We start from the raw sequence: 18,796 nt of genomic DNA, 5'->3' as shown, positions 1-18,796 counted from the left end.
CATGTGTTAGGATGCTAATATACTGCATAGGGACTGGCATTTGCTAGGTAGAGATAGCTCTGATTTTACACATAGTTTGTACTTCGTCCCAGCATTTTTACCTTTACACAGCTGTGCACCTCAAACTGCGATGAAACTATTCCTAGGCTGTGCTGGGAGATCTTCCTTTTTTCTTTGTTTTGTTTTGTTTTTTTTATCTTTCCAGCCCACATAGGTTCTTCTCACATCCTACTATTTCTCATTTTCTGGCTTTGGTTTGTGCATTCAGTCACGTTGCTATTATTCCACTCGCTTTTTCATGTCCTTCTGTGCTGACCTCAGCTTACCTGACAGCCCCAGGTCTTGTGCTGGGTAGTGTCATGACTGTGATCTGAAATGCTCTTTGCTGTCTTTTTCTCTCTCCTCCTAGATGTGGATTTATCCATGGAGATAAGAAAGCTGAGGTCCCCTCATCCTCTTCACTTTTCCTGCCTGCTGCAGCATGCTGGGTCCTGCGATATGATCATGTGTCTTTTCTCAAGCACATTGAATAACATCATTGCCAGGCGTGCAGGGTGTCCTCTTCTTCATAGAATCATATGGGGTGGGAAGGGACCTCTAGAGATCATCTAGTCCAACCCCCACCCCCCCGCCAGAGCGGGTCTACCTGTAGCAGGTTGCACAGGAACTTGTCCAGGCGGGTTCTGAGTGTTTCCAAAGATTTCCTTTCTTCATTCTTCCTTTCTGAAAATGCTTGTGCTGTGCTTTGCTTGGTTTTCAGTATCATTTGTTGTGAAACACACACGTATGGGAAGGGTTGTTCTGATTATAGACCTGTGGCAAAGCAATTGGAATGATTTCTGCTCTTTGTCTCAGAAATTATTTCATTTCCCTAGTAAATGATTTTTTAATGAATACTGAAACATGAGCACCACAGCCAACTTAGGAATGTCCTCTGCTGATGCTCCCCAAAAGCACCAGTGTTGTGCAAATCTACTAGGAATTATCATTTCTCTGCCTGAATTCTTCATTTCCCATTTTGTGTTGCCCTAAAAGCTTTTTTGCTATTTCTTGGTTTTTATTCTCCTTCTCACACTTTGCTCTGTGTGGCTCAGACAGCAACCAGATGGTCTCTTCCTGAAGTGAGTCCTTTCTGGAAAGAGCCTCTCTGTTCTCACTCACAGGAGGATGCAGCTAACCTGAAAAGACTGTTCAATGCAGAAAAGTTTTCCTTTCACTGATGCTGATGAGTTACATAGCTCTAAACTGCATATATGTGTATGTAGGCATGTGTATGCATGTATATAATTTGTATGTGTGGAGATACATATACACACACATAAAAATGAATTGTGGAGAATATTAGAGAGATATCAACTTAGTGCTTGTTACTGCCTCCCTCTGTTTTGGTCAAGCCACCTGCGTTTTCAGAATTTATCTTCTAATCTGAAGTATTACCTGTATTTGCAATATTTCCTGGTTTTTAATGGAACCTACAATTTTATAAGTATTCCAGGATTCCAACTCTGCAGAAAAGGAATGAGCACTCAGAAGCTTTTTCAGTGGCTGTAATTGCTCTTTCACTTGTACTGTAAGTACCTCCCCAGCGGCAGGGGAATTTGCAACTTGTAAAATTAGTCTGAGAAAAACAAAAGGTTCTGAATAGTGATATTTTCAATGCAATTTTTCACATGCTGGACAAAACCAGACCTTTTATAATGTTCCTGATATGCATTAGCAACTTTAAATTCCCTGAATAAATTTCTTTTCCATAGAAATGTCTTTATTTATAAACAAATAATATTACCGTGAATATTACTAAAGAATTGAAACCACATGGTTCAGATTATTTCAACTGGAAATTCTCCCATAAACCATAAGATATTGATAAGTTTCTCCAGTTAAGAGTTATGTGAATCAGGCCACACTTTATCTAGCTATAACAATTAGAGGCAGAAATCATTAATAATTTAGTTCAATTATAACCACTCTTTTGACTGTGGCTGTTGTAGAAGATTGCACATGAGAAGCTTGTATAATTATTATTCTGAAGATCATTCGGGACAAATACAAGACTGAAAAAGATGTTAAATCTCTTAAATGACTTATTTTAATTATTTTAAAGTCATACATTAATTAAGGTGTTTACTTATTAATCCTTGGAAATGGAATTCTGTACTCAGAATAAGTGCTGTAATTTTCTTGAGTAAGTGCTGTGTCTCTAATACATGAGAGAGGTTGAATTGCTCACCTTTAACTTTAGAATTGTCTATAATAACTCGAGGGATGCTGATAATTAACTCACTCAACAACTTCTCCACACCTCTAGCAAATTTTGTGGCTCTAACATGTCTCTTTAGAAATCTTCTTGTTGGCTAAGTTTATTTGGGTCATTTACGAGTCATTGCTGCTTCGTTTCTTGCTGACCCTGGTTTATCCATCTGGAATTAAAGCAGAACATAGACAGAATTGATTCTGTGGCTGCAGTTGCATGCTAGCTATCACAGCAAACTCAAGTTGAAGCACTTCGGTAGTTGTGGCCCCTCTGGAGAATCTCCTTCTCATAAACGTAGGGGATTGGTGTGTCTTCTGCTGTCAACTGCTTTCTGTCCCTCCTCATGCTGCACCTTTGAATGTAGGAAGCAAACTTCACAAACCTTCTTACACATCCATAGCTCTCACTGAAATATCTTTGTGGGTCAGAATTTTAATTATCATCCTGGTTTTATGCTCATGAAAACCATGTTAGAAACCTAAAAGTCAGGCTGCAGTTTCATGATCTTGTTCTTTACCTCTTGTGCACACCATATTCTCCTTCTTCCTTCTCACTCTTGGGTCACCCATAGAAAACCCACACTGAGCCCATCATCCCCAAACAGACAATCAGCCCTAAAGGTTATTTAAAAAGAAGTGATTTTTTTCCTTTTTTTTTTCTAGAAAACAGAATTAATCGCACTGAAAAGCAATGTTTTGAGGTACATGGAACATTATAAGCAGATTAAAAAAGAGGAATGAAAAAAATTAAGTGGTTTAGATTAAGGCAATGAAAACTGCAATAGCAGTCGCATTTTTCTGCAGGCTTCTCAATCCTTGCATGTCCTTTATAGCCAAAAAATGTACATTGCTTTCTGTGCTGCAGTGCTCAGGGAAAAATGGCAATCCTGCCTCTTCAGCAGAAATGCAGCAATCTCACTGTACATGACAAAGTACAAAGCCTCAGTTCTGCAACAGCAAGCTGTAGAGCTGCCTGGAAGGGCACAGTCAGGAAAATGAGAGACGTGCCCTCTAAATTCAGTTTTAAGACTGCTTTCCTTTGCCTTGCTTTGCTTTGCTGTGTTTTCCTCTCTCCCACCCCCCTCACTGTGAGAACTACCACTGCACCAGCTGGACCAGATTTAAATTTCACATGGGAAGTAAAATATTGGGTGTGAGAACATGAATCCTTTTACTGTTGTGCTGTAGCATAAGGGTCATCATTTACACTTTGTAACTTTGTTCCATCTTACAGACAAAGCCCTGCATTGTAGCTGTAACAAGGCAGTGCAGAATATCAGCAGCTGAAGCCATTTTAGATGTTGTGCCCTCACTAGCTGATGTCTTCTCCCACACTCTGTTATCTGAAGTTTCTCCTCAGGGCACTTTACCATTTCAGTGAGCTGTCCTGGTGAGTTGCCCAATTTCAAAAGGTAGATGTTGCCCTCTCGGTTAAACAGGGAACAGTCAAGGGAACGATGGCCGTTACCAGTTGCTGCAAACCAGTGGATGTGCCCAGCTTGATGTGGGCATTCAGTACCAGTGACATGCAAAGTCTGGGCAGATGTTAGCAGTGGAAACAATCTGCCTACATTTGATTGACGCTCCTGTTTATTCTGCTTGCCATCAAAGCCACCTAGAAAAATCTGGACAAATGTTTAAGCACTGAATTCTATTCAAGGCATTCTAAATTTCCTGAACATAGAGATGTCATCAATTAAAAGTTAACAGACCCATTGTCTACGGCATGTTCTCTGACCGTCTCTTAGAAAGAGAAGTCCTGTGTTTGTGAAATTCAGGTGCCAAATAAAGCATCAGGCTTGACTGTGACTGTTAGAGACCTTTCAAAGGCGGGAAGTCATTGGCCTGAGTTAATTTACCTTTTCAGGTTGTTGGAAATAGGATACATAGAATTTCTCTGGATGCCCATCTGAAATAGCTCTTCTTAGCTACAGACTGTGTTTATTGCACCTGCAATTATTGGAGTAATTGACAAGGTCTATTTTTCCCACATTAGACCAAAAATGAAACATTTATTTTGACACATTGGGCTACCACCATCTGTGTCCCAGCAACAAAACATTTTTTTAAGGTTCTATTTCAGCTGTTCCAGTTGGCCTCAAAGGAGCTTAAAATCTGGCAAAAATAGCACCAATGTTTAACCGTGCACAGAAGGTATTATTTATATGTCAGTAGCACACTGTTTGCTTTCTAGGTCTTTAACAGCTGTATCTAATAACATGATCCTTTACACTTGATAGTTTTCATGGAATATGTCACATGCTATTAAGTACAAAGCTGAGGGTCAGCAAATCACTTTTTATTTTTCTCATGTATACCAGGATGATATACTGCATGGAATCTGTGTGTAAGCCAAATACTATATTATTTCATCAAAAGTAAGAATGTATTTTCCTGTCATTTGTAGAAAAAAATATTTCTGCTAATCTGAGAATTTTCTTCAAACATTGAGTTTCAAGAGTTCCATTTAAATCTTTTTTTGTCTAGAAATATATGGTATGGAATATCCCCACAGGCAAGAACTAGGGATTGGCTCTCAGATGACCTAATTTTGAGAGAGACAATAAGATGACTGAACTGAGGTGCAGCTGATATCGATGCCCAAGGCCACTCCTAAGCTTCATTGTAGTCTATGTGATGGAAGGTCACCTTACCTCAGTGTCTGTAAACTGTAAAACAAACCAAAAAATCAGCAGTGCTTGGATAGAGACCTGTTCATTATTTTAAAGTTCTTCAGAATACATTAATTCTAATTTTTAATGTAATATAAAAGAGTACTGGACACAAGATGTTTTTCTAAACTATAAAGCTAGTTGTAACAGTCAGTCAATAAAAACATAACAGTCATTTTGGCTGACTGTTAGAGGAATGAGATAAATCATCTGAGCAGTAATAGCAAAATGAAAGTAATATGACACCCCAAAATCTAAATATTTTTTTAATCTTAATTTCTGATAAAATCTTCCAATTCATAAGCAGTAAATTCCAGATGCTCCCTGATAGGAATTTTTCCATAAAACTAACGATACATTGTGGACACATTACTTGGGAGTTACAGGGAAGAAAAAAAAAAGGTCTTCAGGCAGATTTTTAGACAAAAGGCACTCATCAGTCTTGCAGACAAACTGTGAAAGTTTATCCCCTGTTGTTCATACTGAAATGAAAACATTATAGAAATAAATGTCTTTCAATTCACGTTCAGCTCATTCTGTTGGGACAGTAGCCTCAGGCGGGAAAATAGATTTGTAGCTGTTTCAGAGTTGCTCAGCTTCTCTGTCCTGCCATAAGCTACTGACCTGCAAAAACTAGCAAGTGTTCAGTGTGTCCCCCTCCTCACTGGCCAATGCTCAAATTTCTAATTTCAGTAAAAGAACACTTATTCAAGGAAAAGAGTAGAATTTATTAAAGAAGTTTAAGAAAAAGAAAATATTCTCCAATTTGTAACGCATGTGAAGTAGTCTAAATGAGAAATTAATACTATAAAATTGAATTCATATGATTCAGTGGTGAGTTGTGGGTTAAAATAGCAGCACTGTGAATCAAAGGATGATCTGTTCAGCTGAAAGCCACAACTGGCTGTGTCCTTAAAAAAAGACTTGCAAGCTCCAGTTTTTGACTGCAGTCTTTAGTTAAACCTTACTCCCCTCCCTATCCTTAATTCATCATATTTACAACACATATGTATATCCATACACAGCATGTGTTACGATACTTTTTTTTCCACATCTCAGTATCATTCAGGCATCTTGGGGTTAACAGAAATGAGCAAAGAAGTCTATTTTTGAGACTGTCTGAGAGTTGACTTTGATTAGTCATAGATGAATCAGCATGTTGTCATCCCTGTAGGTCTAGACATAAGAAAGATATAATAGCCAACCCCATGCAAGTCACAACTGCAGCAAAAGCCCTTTATCTGAGCAGTATGAAAGCGCATTCGCTCAGGAATCAGATGCAGGCTCAGGGGCAGTCAAGCAAGAGCAGCTCAGCTAAAGCTCTGGGGAAGAAAAGAAAACGCTGGCCTGAAATATTGTGAAATATAAATAACAAGACCAGTTTTGGTTGCATAAGCATATGTTGAATGACATACGCTGAAAAAGTAATACCCTATAAAAACCAGAAGTCTCTCTTTCCCCAAAGGTAGAGCCGTTCATGGCAGTTTAAGACCTTTCTTGTTCTTTGCAACTCTGCTATACCTGTAAACACCATCTTCCCTGACAAAGTTTCATTGCATCAGTGTCACCAGAAGAAAGGCGCATGGGCATCTGGGCATCTAACTGTATTTATTTAGTCAGCAGATTCACTATTTTCCTTTTTCACTAACCCTCACCTGACATTGTAAATGTAACAGTTAAAAGCTCACTAGGGATTGTAGAGCAATGCAAATTTTATAGATATTATCTAAAATTTACGTGTTAACAGCTCTTTCAGGTCCTGCAGGCTAGTTGGTGCACACTAAAAGAGATTTCCACAGAAACCTGCAGACTTTGCAAAGCCATCCTTCAGTCTTTTTCCAATGGAAAACAATGTTTTAGCCACTCCAGCTGTAATGGGATTCCCTGAAGTGTTGCCTAACCTACAGTCTTTGGTCAGATCAACATCTCAAGGGGAGAATTTTCTTCAGTGAAAACTGTAGTGTTTCAATGGCATGGTTGAAATGCAAGATACTGGGATAATATATGGAGAAAAAGCTTACCTCATTTTAAAATAAAATAAAATCCATACGTAGGAGACCAAAGTATTGCTCCAATGTTCACAAGATAGCTATGGTACATGTTACCAGATGTGAAGGCAAATAGACAGTGTTCGTGAAGATAAGGGGAAGACTGTAAGTGTTATAATAGGCTATAAGGAGGAAGGGTAACATCTGATTTGTGCACTGAAGGCACCTGTTCATGTATGACCCCCATTGGCTCCTTATTCTGGATTTTCACAGAAAATACAAAAAATACAAGTGTCTTGTATTAGGTCTCTGTTTTATCCCATTAGGTTTAATATATTAAGATGTATAAGCAATTGATGAAAAGTGTTCTGTATTTAAACTAAAAGTTCATTGCATCCATAAGCACTGCCTTTTCTACAATTATAGTATGTCAAAATCCTTAGTGACCCAGTAAGGCAATGTTGGCAGATCCATCCAAAGAAAATCCATATGGCACTATCTGTCCAATCTGGGCCACATGAATATAGGATACTGGAAATATATAAACACAGAGAGATATTAGGGAATAAACCATAGTTGGCATGGATATTTTTTAAGTTTTCGTGTAAACAGACTGAGATCAGAGAATATCTGGAGAGGGACCAATTACAAATAACCCTGCATATGCATGCATAATTAACAGGATTCAAGAAGCAGTAATGTTCATTCTTTTAACACAGCATAAGTCTGCCTAGAGAGGTGAACACATCAAAAAAACCCAGCATGAAATTTAAAAAAAAAATCTTTTACTAGTTTTGCTTTGGGGAGCTTGTCAGATTATTAACATTACTTTAACCTAATTTTAATTTTGTTTAATATGATTTCTTTTTCCATGAAGCTCTTTGAAAACATGTTGTTTATGCAAATAAACTACATGGAAAATTGGTTTTGTAACTAAATGACAGTTGACAGACTAGACTGTAATAGCCAATTGGGAACTTCTAAAGCATGATTTGTTTACTCAGTAGTACAAATTGCATAGCTCTGATTACTAGGGACAGTAAATATCTTAATAGTGTCTATTTTAATTAACAGAGTCCCATGGTTGGATCTCAGCCCCCACTAAGACTGTTTTGTGCAGCTCCAGTGGCAGCAAAAATAGCCTTAATCCTTATTTCAATACTTGCCCTATTTAATAGTTGAGAGGAGCTGGAATAACAACGGTCAGATTTGTCCCATTCATTTCCCACCAAAACAATGTTTCTTGCTTGACTATTTGCACAAAGAATCAATCCTACTATTTTTGTCCTCACTGTCAACTAAGACTTCTCTATTTGCCTTCATCTGAACCCATAGTTCTTTTTTCTGCCTGGAGTGCAAGTCCTTTAAGAGATCCTTCTTCTCACAAATCTTAGATTCTACTGCAGTGTCTGATCTTTGGAATTATTTTTTTTTATAATTTATGGCTTCATTTGAATTTCAAGGTATTTTTTTCATAGAGTTCTCAGAATTTTTTATAATTTATGGCTTCATTTGAATTTCAAGGTATTTTTGTCATAGAGTTCTACAGAATTTAAAAAAAAAAAATCATAAATACAAAACCAACTCTATAGTCAGTATAACATCTGTAAGTAATATAACAACTTTCTCACACCCTCAGATGTAGAAATATGGATGTCAGGTAGGCAAAAACCCGTTGAACATGTTGCCATTTTCCTGCCAGTGCAAGATTTCTCCTACTGACAACAATTTAAAATAGCCCATTGAGATTAAATTATGCAGCATCATAGGCACCAGTTTGATTTCTGAAAACCTGTTATTCCCAGAGATACATTTATTAACTGATAAATATTTGATTGTTGTATTAAAGAAATTTGGGGAAACACCTGGGTCTCCACAGTTTCTAACATCAAAGGCAGCGCTCTGTCAAACCCACATGATCCTAAAAGCAGAGGTCCTGTAGAGCAGGGGATGAGAGGAGGCCAGTCCCAGGGAGCATGGAAACCTCAGCAGGTGAGTCACCTGGGGAGAGAGAAGCAGCTCTCTCTTCACGTGACTTATCTTACAAGCAAGTGAAACCCTTTCAAAATGACTGACTTTGAATTTCAATATATTTTCCTCTTGTCCTCCTTTCTAATGGTCCTTTCACACCTGTGGGCCTCTCATAGGGGAAGGGAGTGGATATTTGCTTTCTGGGCTGTTTTACTCCATCCTGGCTGCTCGGGATGCCGCAGGCAGTGATGCAGAAGGTCAAGTGAAGACACTGCAAGGAAAGAGTCATTTGAGGAATCTGAAGGAGAGAAAGCTGGTGACAGCAGTAGTGAGGTGAGCGATGCCATGAACCCAGTCCAGCCGGGAAATCACATGGGACTACTGAGAAGCAATAGAAGTTTAGGAATTAAAATCATCTGGACAATAAAAGAAAGGAAGCTGAATTACGGTGCAGAGTGTCAAGCCTGATATAATGAGGGTAACCCAGCTGAGGCAGAATAATAATAATAAGGTGCAACATAAATAGGGAGAGTACACATTGTGCAGGAAAGCTAGAAATAAAAGGCAGGGTAGTGAAAGACTTATATTGTTGTATATTCATAATACACTAAGCTAAAAAGAGAGATAACATGGATAAAATGGATAAGTTTGAGGAAAAAACAATTTAAGGAAGGATCATAAAAAGGTTTGGATAATGTTGGACATCTGCTTTAGCCCCCTAAAATTTAATTTGCACTGGATAAAGATCTCCATAATATTATTAGAAAGAGAAATATTAGAATCAGGGAAGATTTACTGTCTTTATGGAAGATTTTGACCTTCCAGAAACAGGCTTTAGAACAAATATTACCAATAATGGCAGAATGTAGGAATATCTAGCCACAGTAAGTAAAAGATTTGCTCACTGAACAAAGGTATAAGAAAGCCATGCATTTAGGAAGAAAAGCAATAGTTGGGCATTTGGGGTTAAACATTTAAAAAACTTGACAGTCACAACATATCTGTGAATGACCTGTGTAATAGGGAAGAGAAAAAGTAAAAACTGTGCTCAAACATATGGGGCAAGCTAAAAAAAAAATCAGGCAGTAGTTAAAATTTATCTGCAACACAATAAGCAGTTCTGGTTTCCTGGACTAAAAAAATAAAAGTATTCTGCTAACTAGTTTGATGGTAGAGTTTTTTTTATTATTTGAGCTGAAGCGTACAGATGGACAATATGTAACAACATTTGAAGGCAGAATAAAGTTTGATAAAAAATTATTTTGGCTTGTTTAGAGAAAATAAATCATAGCTGGAGGGGGTAGTAACACAAGGGAAAGAAAAGAATTATTGAAGCATAAATGATACCATTGGCATAAAACCAACTAGTCCTATGCTTGTACAAGTAAAGGACAAAAGATCCTTAATCACTGAAAGATTTAATTTCTCAGACACGCCAAGGCAAAGGCAAAGAACACAGTGAAGATGTAAAACTGTGATTTGATAATTGAGATGGTCACTTCAGGTGACCCTGGCATACACGAGAGATAAAATGATTTTGACTCTTGGCACTGACTAACAATTGGGACATTTTACCCTGAGATTTTGCATACTCTACAGAAAAGAGTGATTTCCAATTTGAATGTGAGGTGGTTTCATTTCATTATTCCCTGATCTTACATACCTTGTCAGTAATTTGGACTATGGCACAATATATGCTCTTACAATAACTAAATCTTGGCACAAATTTGGGGCTTTTATATGCTTTTGAACGTGTTTAGAAGAAAAATTTAAAATTATAGTAAATTATTTGATTAAAAATAGAATTTCCCAAATGAAATGATCTTTTATTTATATGATGTTACTATAGAGATACAATATGCAATTGAGAGCACAAAAATGGAATTCGGATAGATAGATGCATACTCTTGTAGTCATATAATAAAAAGGAGTTAAAGTGGATACACTTACTGCTGTAATGTTTCTGAGGAAGTAATTGTGAAAGAAAGGTATTACTTAATCACTGTTATTACTCTTTGAAGTTCAATAAATGGGAGATGAACAGATGTGATTCTTGCTGGATTTAGAACCAATACTTCTGTCTGCAGATTCAAGTGGACCTATCTGAATTCCTTACATTGTCAGTCTTACTAAAAGTAGCTTTGCTCCTAGAAGTCATTATTTTTCAATGAAAGCTGAGCTACTCTGGCACGATTATCCGGCAAACTGCAAAAACCACAAATGAAATGACCAAGCTCATGACTGCATGCACAGTATTTCAAATATCAAGTGCAAAAGCCTAGAAGTTTCATGAAGCATCCTGTGACTTCTTACATAAACGATACTATACAAAAAATAACTTTCACTGTAGTAAATGACATGGTCTATAAATATATTGCCTTTTTAGATTGCAGTAAACCTTAATGACCTGTCTGTTGGAGATCTGTTTGCAGAACTTTTTATGTTGCAGAGTTATAATGTAATGGAGTGGAATATATCTGCTATTCAATACTCTTAAGCTAATGCTAGAGATGAGGAAAACAACTTAAATAAGAGAATAACCAGCCAGGGCTTTCCCAGCACTCAGCTGGCTGTGTTTTATCTAGATGTAAGTTCTTTATTAAATAAGGCAACCTAATTTACTCTGTCTTCACTAGAAACAATCTCACAGTGTTAGTGCCAGGTGTTCCCTGTGCAGCGGTCAGGAGTGATGGCCTTGCAGCACGCTGGGGCCCATCACCCCAGCACCACTATAGAAGCTCCTCTGTATTTTCATTCTAGCCATCACTTTACTGCCAAAATTCAGGGATGAATGCATCAGCTATAGCTGTCGGGGCTCTCAGCATCACCTTATAGAAGTGAAGCATTCAAACACATTAGGAAGGCTTCAAAAATCAGTTAGTGAGTTGGTGGCTAGAGAGAAGCCATAACCCATCAAGAGCCACCTGCAAACTGTCAATTAAAGCTGCAATCCCACAGCTGAACATATTTTGCTGCATACTATGGGACTGTTTTCTGTTAATGCATTAGGCAGAGTCAGAACATGTGACATTAAGGTTGTACTCTGGTAGTTTATGAGAACCAGGCTATGCGTTGCTTTGGCTTGTTGTGCAGTAGAAGAAATAATTTTGCAACTTTGGTAACTAAAGTCCTTACTATGTCATTCACAGAGAATTTATTTGCCAAGAAAATTCAATCCAGGCTGTTCTTGTAGCAAACAAAAAGATATGCCTCAGCTAAGTTGCCCCAGCTGAATCTTAAAATATAACTTAATATGCACATGCATCTGTTTCATGGAAACTACAGGGGAGAGGAAAATTATGTGAGTGTTTTAAAGATTCTTTAGTAATGATGAGCTCAATTGTATTTTGTTAATGCAAACTTGAGGTTACAAGGAGGAAGACACAATAATGGATAGAACTCTTTTTTTTCTCTTTCTGTCCTTCCTATTCCCCTTCCTTTCTTTCTAGTTTATGTCTAGTTTAATAGGCTGATATTATAAGAGAGATCCTTTTTTGTGTGTTGCTTCTGACATGCAGATTTGTTTGTGTTTATTTGTTTCCTGGAGCTGGATTCAGAACTGCAGAAACACTTCTGGCAGAATCTCTCCTTATGGTTGGTTTAAACTACCTAAATTGTTGTAACAATACTGTGGTTTACAGGAATGATGCAAAGAGACAATTGACCTTTATTTTCTGCCCTCAGATACCTGACCTGTTCCAGGATTACAAAAGCCCATGGTCCTGTTATATGACAGAGGTCAGAATTTACTGACACTGGTGGTAGCTGCTATAGAGAACAAAGCACTAAGGTATGCAATGTGATGAGTAGAATATGGAAAAATACCATATATATCTGTTTGATGACAGCGAAGGGTGAATATTGGCTTGTTTTGTGCCTTGCATTATCCAGCCAAGATTTCTTCAGTCTGTCACCAACACAGTGTCTTGTCAACTGTGCTGTCTGTCTTGCAGGCATGGAAATATTGTTTTTGCTTTCATCCCTTTCTTTCCTGGCAACACTGGCAGGAGGGGGAGGTGGAGGGAGAGAAAGTTGTTAATATTAAAGAGAATAGTGCTGCAAAACTTAACAAGGGCAAAACTGGGCATTTTTCTGTATAAAGAGTAATGCAGCTGCCCAGTAACACACAGGCATAGTCAAACCTACAGATTTTGGAATATCAGTCCGGTAAAGGCCAATTACTCTGTTGTGAGACACTGAAAGGTCACATTGATGGCAATATAAAGGAAGCATGAAATTTGAACAAGAGGTTCCAGCACACTGGGTTTTTGGAGTTTGCTGACGGGAACAGGTGTAGAAACCAGGAGGTTGGGTCATTCAGAAAGTTACTTGCATTTCGTGAACTTTACTGCACTGCAAGAAACTCCATTGTACACAGGGAAAATCTCATTCCTAATCGCTGTCAGCTTTGGGGGTTTTTTTTTACACTTAATCTTGATAAATGCCAGCATCAAGGCAGACTGCACAAATTTGATTTGATTGATAGAATTGCTGTCACTGTGAAAATCGGGGTTCTTACCTGATGGATTTTGTTTCTGGTTTAAGAAATTTTCTAACAACAATAGCAAAGAACTCCTTGATATGTCCTTTTCCTTGTCTTTCCTCAACGCACATTAGTAGTCCTGACAGTTGTCACCATACCTATTGTCATCAGTCCTGGCAGGCAAGAGGAAGAACAGAGAAATATGTTTATTTCACCAAAATAAAAGCTTGTGATGATCATAACTTTAATGCCTCTGACCTCTAAGTCATTTCCCCCAAAATTCCAAAAGCTGAACAGGGAGACGAGCACCTTGGACATTATTCAAGACAAGGAAGATTTCTTCAAAATATAAGAAAACAAAAGCACAACCACTCCCATCCCACCCACCCCCCAAAAAAGTACTACCCCCTAGTGAGTAGCAGTTCCCTGTTTTTGAAGTAAACCTACAAGAAATAGAACCAACTTTTAATTTATTTTTTTATAAGCTAAGCAAACTTCTTTTGCTAAGTTGTTTGGTATTTCCTACAGTTCTACCATCATTATTGTGATTCTGGTTCCATGGTTTCTTAGCATATTTTTTCACACTGGGCACCAGGACTGTACAGAGGTTTGTATTTCTTTCATATTACCATTACTAGCTCAAAACCACTGTCCTACTTCTATTCATTAATTAACTTGTATTTATAGGGTCAGTTTCAGCCAATTTTCAAGACAATTTTAAGGAGAACAGCAAGGGCTTTTTTTTTTTTTTTTCCCTTGTGAAAGCTGTTTAAGCTAAGCAACAGCTCTGAAATGAGAAATTACATGGTCATGCATATGTCCACCCTGCATATGTCCACAGAGTGAATTGCACAGTCTATTACCTCAAGCAAAGAAAATTGCCAGCTTGTCTAGAGAAATTTCATTTGCTTCCTACTGGCTTGGCAGAGCAACCTAATGTCTGCCTACAACTGAGCGTGTAGATGTCGGCTAAACACGTCCTGGGACCCCTGTAGAACCCTGATCACTCATTTGTGACACCAATGTAGACATGAGGAGCCAGAAGTTCAGAAGAGCACTGTCAGGATTGTGTCCAGACTGCAATATGAGATCCTGTGCCTGTTCTGCACATGCAATTATAAAACATACCGTACACAAGTGAATGTTACAAGTGCAAATCTCACTAGGCATTTGTTGGTAAGTTTGACATTGTATGTGCAAACAGGGATGTGTGCCAGCGTCTGTATTGTTTTTAAAATCTGCATAGATTACAGGCTGTTTATTGTTTCTTTCAAATTTAAATATGACCTGGATGGTATTTGATGGTGTTACCCCTTTTATCACTACTTTTATGATATTCAGATAAACATAAAAAGCCATTCTTTTTTTTCCAAGTTGTAACTGGGGATTTATCTTTGTCTTTGCTTTATCTTGTCAATATGATCCTTTTATAACATCTTTTTCTCCTAGAAGAAATCAGGCATGGATACATTATAACCTATTTTTAAATTCCTTCTCACAAAAATGCTACAGTTTATCATTGGATCTTGTATCTAGATATTATACTTTTGAGTTCAGGAACTTTTATATAAAAAAATGCAGCGTTTCAGTCCATTAGTTGCTCACTTTAGTTTGACCCAGCTTTAACTGGATTCAACATTGCACTAATGAGATAGATTGGAAATGGCCTTCACTAGAATGAATGATTTGATGACCTCTAGTAATTTGCTATAGGACAATGACCACATTAAGGAGATGTGTTTTTTCTGGCTTAGAAAAGACTTTAGGCTATGTACTAATGGAAAAGAAAAAGACCAAAAAAAAGGAACTGACTCCTATGCCTATTTGATATTCCTTGTCCAAATATGTTTCTAACATTTATAAAGGGAGTCCTTTACAAGTACAAAGATTCCTTAATGTGCTGATTTACATGACATATGTCTCGCATCTTTCTGTCATTTGTCCAACCTGTTTCTCTCATTATAGCAGAACCTGCAGCTTAGGTTTCATGTCAAACCACTGTTTGTAGAATCAAGTTTTAAGTCTTCCCTCTAATCATCTGAAGTCTAACCTCTCTGGCTCCGCAGTATTCAACAGGAAGAATTCTACCTTGCTAGAAGGATGGATCAAATATATCCTTTTTTCTCTATTCACCTGCAGTTTGATTAGAATGAGATGTCCCTGATTAAAATGCCAGTAGTTGCCCATCAGTAATGAAGTTGCACCACCACCAAAAATAGCTAGCAATACGAGAAAAATCTAGCATGGGCAGTGTTCATCCATAACAAGAGAATTCCCAGCGGGTTTCTAGGACAGCCTCCCCAAAGCAGACACCCAGCAGTGCATTCCCATGCCGTGAAGGCTTTCAGCAAGCTCCTTCCCAGGCAGATTGCACCAGCAAGCGAAGCACAGGGCAACCACAGAGGGATTACTCCGTTGGAGGTGAGGAAGGAGGGAGAAGAAAGACAGGGTTGTCCTGAATTCATATCCAGTGCGTTTAAAGATGTCACTTGAAAGAGTGCTGAAAAAGTATCCTGTGTGTTAAAACATACAAGATTTCTGGTGGGAGTTGTTCACAGCCCAGGATATTAAATTCAATAAAACCTGGCATGGGGCTGGAAGGAGCAGGAGATGCTGTGAAGAGGGTATTTTAAAATCTCTATTGTTAACTAGTCTGTATTTGATCATTTAAAATTATATTTTCTGTTCGTGAATCATGAAGTGGCTTTTAGGTCAAGCTAATCAGAACAGTTAAAACTACCTTCTTGCTGTCCTAGAGGGTCTCATTAACCCACACAGAAGAGAAAACCTTCCACTTCTCACTGTGTTTCATTTAATTTCTGTTCAAGTAACCAGACTATTTCTGCTTGTCTAAGTTGTAACTAGGAAAAAAACAAAGGCCAAACCTGAAAGATTAGGTTTATAAATATTTGATGTGACATGCTTTTACATATGTGTGTGTGTATATATATATATATATATATACACACACACACAGGATGGACTTCCTTGTGACACAGCCTTACCTCCAGGACTGACCAGTACAGAAGGAGGCAGAATGCCAGCATTTACCAATGTTTTGGACCTCAACATCCCCTGGTGCCTGAGCTGGGACTCACAATGGACAGGTAGCGTGCAATGATTGCTTTTACTTCAGCATAAGCTGAAACAAGTAGCACATACTTTCACTAACAAACCTGGCTTTTAGAAGAGGAAGTCTGTATTTTATTAAGCAGTTGGAGAATTTAAAGGATTAGTGACTACTAAGTAGAACTATTTAAATGTTAGGTATCTAAACCAAACTTTTCACCTACAGAGAGATAACAACTGACCTTATAGGCAAAAGACAAGCACTGCCAATCAGTTATTGATCCCTTCCTGATAGGCAGGACTCATCACCTTCTCTGAGAGCCTTGTTCTCTCCACTGACAATAAAGACAACCTTGCAAGTGGCTCATACCATACAGCTAACGTTCTGAAGGCTAAAGTTGATGAGATGAATCTCTGCCTTTAACCAGGAAGTGCCTACCTGGGGTTAGTGCCTGATTACCAAATACTCTGAGAGCTGTCTATTCAAAAGACAGTTCACCATCTCTTCACTCTTTTGCTGTCCAGAGTCATATCTGGAGCCATCAAAAATGGGTATCTGGGACCTCATTTTCACTTCTTGTCTCCTCATATCTCGATATTAAATAAATAAAGCAAGCTGCTCTTTTTTCTCCCTGTGTTCACAGACTCCAAAAGCTCAACTGCAAGTTTGACTGGTGCTGAATGGATTATTAAGAGCATGAATGCTTGCAGCTTCGGAGAGTATTGTTTTGGTTCCATTCATTGGAACAACAGTGAGAAGAGTATCCAAATGTGGCTGCCTGTGATGCTCTTGTGCATACACATTGCTATAGAGCGTACTCTCACATGGACCCTTTGCGTTAAGTTGGAATCATTGTGCACCCACTAGTTAGGTTATTGTAGGAATGCTTTCTCACTAGACAACTTGTGTTATCAACTTAAACTTTTAAAGGCAAGCAAATAAATCCTCTGTGCTGTCTTCTTGTAAATGCAGAGTAATATGGCATGTTTGAAGTCAGTAAATTTGCATAGTTATTCAGTATTTTTGCCAAAGCTAATGAAGCCACTGACAATTTTGAACCAAATGAGCTCTCTCTGGTGGCTAATTTCAGTGTTACACTTTCTTATAAATTTTGCTCAAGTCGAATCATCATTATCATCATTAAAAAATCTCTGCTAATTTTTCTTTCTTTCTTTTTTTTTTTTTAATTATAGCTTAGCACATTCCTGGAGCTAAAGCAAGTAAAGTTTTGTGGTTTTTTTTTTTTTAAATTATAGCTTAGCACATTCCTGGAGCTAAAGCAAGTAAAGTTTTGTGGTTTTTTTTTTTTTAATTATAGCTTAGCACATTCCTGGAGCTAAAGCAAGTAAATTTTTGTGTTTTTTTTTAAATAGTGTCCCAGTTTAAAGGTATCTTTCCTATTGCTCCTGTATGTTCCCACAATTGTGATACAAAAGACTGGTATGACAGATACACAGGAAAAAGCGATTCTCCCCCAAAGTCTTGTGGAAGTTCCTCTGTGATTGGTTCCTAATTAGCACAGGAACATAAGAGGCGCAAGGCAGAGCATGACTGGACAGTCTGCAGAGGTCTCCAGAATCTTTATGTCTATGAGACAGCGAGGCTGTTTGTCTTTTCTGAGGTCTGGTCAGGGGGTTCCTGACATAGGTGCATCCCAGCTCCAAAGGCAATTGTGCTGCCACAGGCATGTTTTCATGTCACCTTCTCTTCTGAAAGCCAGGAGAAATTTAGTGGTAGGGCAGGAACATGGACTATTTCTCTACACCAAGGACAACTCCCTGCACTCTCAGCATCTTCTTTAGCAAAAGGATACTGTGGACTTGTGTGCATGCTTGGACCAAGCCCAAGTCTCAGATAGCAGTTGAGTATAAATTAACTTACCTTTGATCAAAAAGCAGCAGTTAGACCAGCAAAAGTCTTGTGAGGTTGCCTAGCTCCTTCTTCCAGCTGACCTACAGCTGTTCTCCGTGAGGTGTCATCCAGACACATGTTCTATGTCTGGCTAAATAGAAAACCCCAGGGAATGCTTACACAGACTTTCAGTGCTCAACGTTGTCCAGAGGAGCCTCTTTTAAAGTAGGTGAAAATTAATGGAGATTAAAATGTCATACTGGAGTGGGAACACTTTTTGGGTATGTCACACTTTGCACAGGGAGGCCCTGAACAGGCTTGTCTGTTCCTGTGTGTTTGAGAAGATGGGTAATGGTATAAGAAGCAGGGGTGACCTCAGAGTGAAGCCAGAAATATTAATATTCCTGCAGTGTCTCTGGCAAAATATCTTGTCCTAACACCGTTTTAAAGTGAACTGAAAATAATGTGCCTAATAAAAATAATTTTGTTTTTATCATACATATTTCTG

At 38.2% G+C, this 18,796-nt stretch overlaps 1 protein-coding gene across 1 annotated transcript in view; it reads left to right on the top strand.

Moving 5' to 3' along the window:
* The window catches only part of ADGRA1 (adhesion G protein-coupled receptor A1), a 286,732-nt gene that overhangs the window by 263,263 nt on the left and 4,673 nt on the right, over nucleotides 1-18,796 (top strand). Inside the window, exons 17-18 of the mRNA XM_014959599.1 lie at nucleotides 12,569-12,674; nucleotides 16,367-16,474. Of these exons, the coding sequence (XP_014815085.1) occupies nucleotides 12,569-12,617 (49 nt within the window). The 3' untranslated portion in view covers nucleotides 12,618-12,674; nucleotides 16,367-16,474. The remainder of the gene's footprint in view (nucleotides 1-12,568; nucleotides 12,675-16,366; nucleotides 16,475-18,796) is intronic.

The sequence above is a fragment of the Calidris pugnax genome, unplaced genomic scaffold (assembly GCF_001431845.1).
Source record: "Calidris pugnax isolate Ruff unplaced genomic scaffold, ASM143184v1 scaffold4, whole genome shotgun sequence".
Classification (NCBI taxonomy): domain Eukaryota; kingdom Metazoa; phylum Chordata; class Aves; order Charadriiformes; family Scolopacidae; genus Calidris; species Calidris pugnax.
The sequence above is the reverse complement of the archived record's forward strand: the minus strand, read 5'-3'. Positions and strand labels throughout refer to the sequence as shown.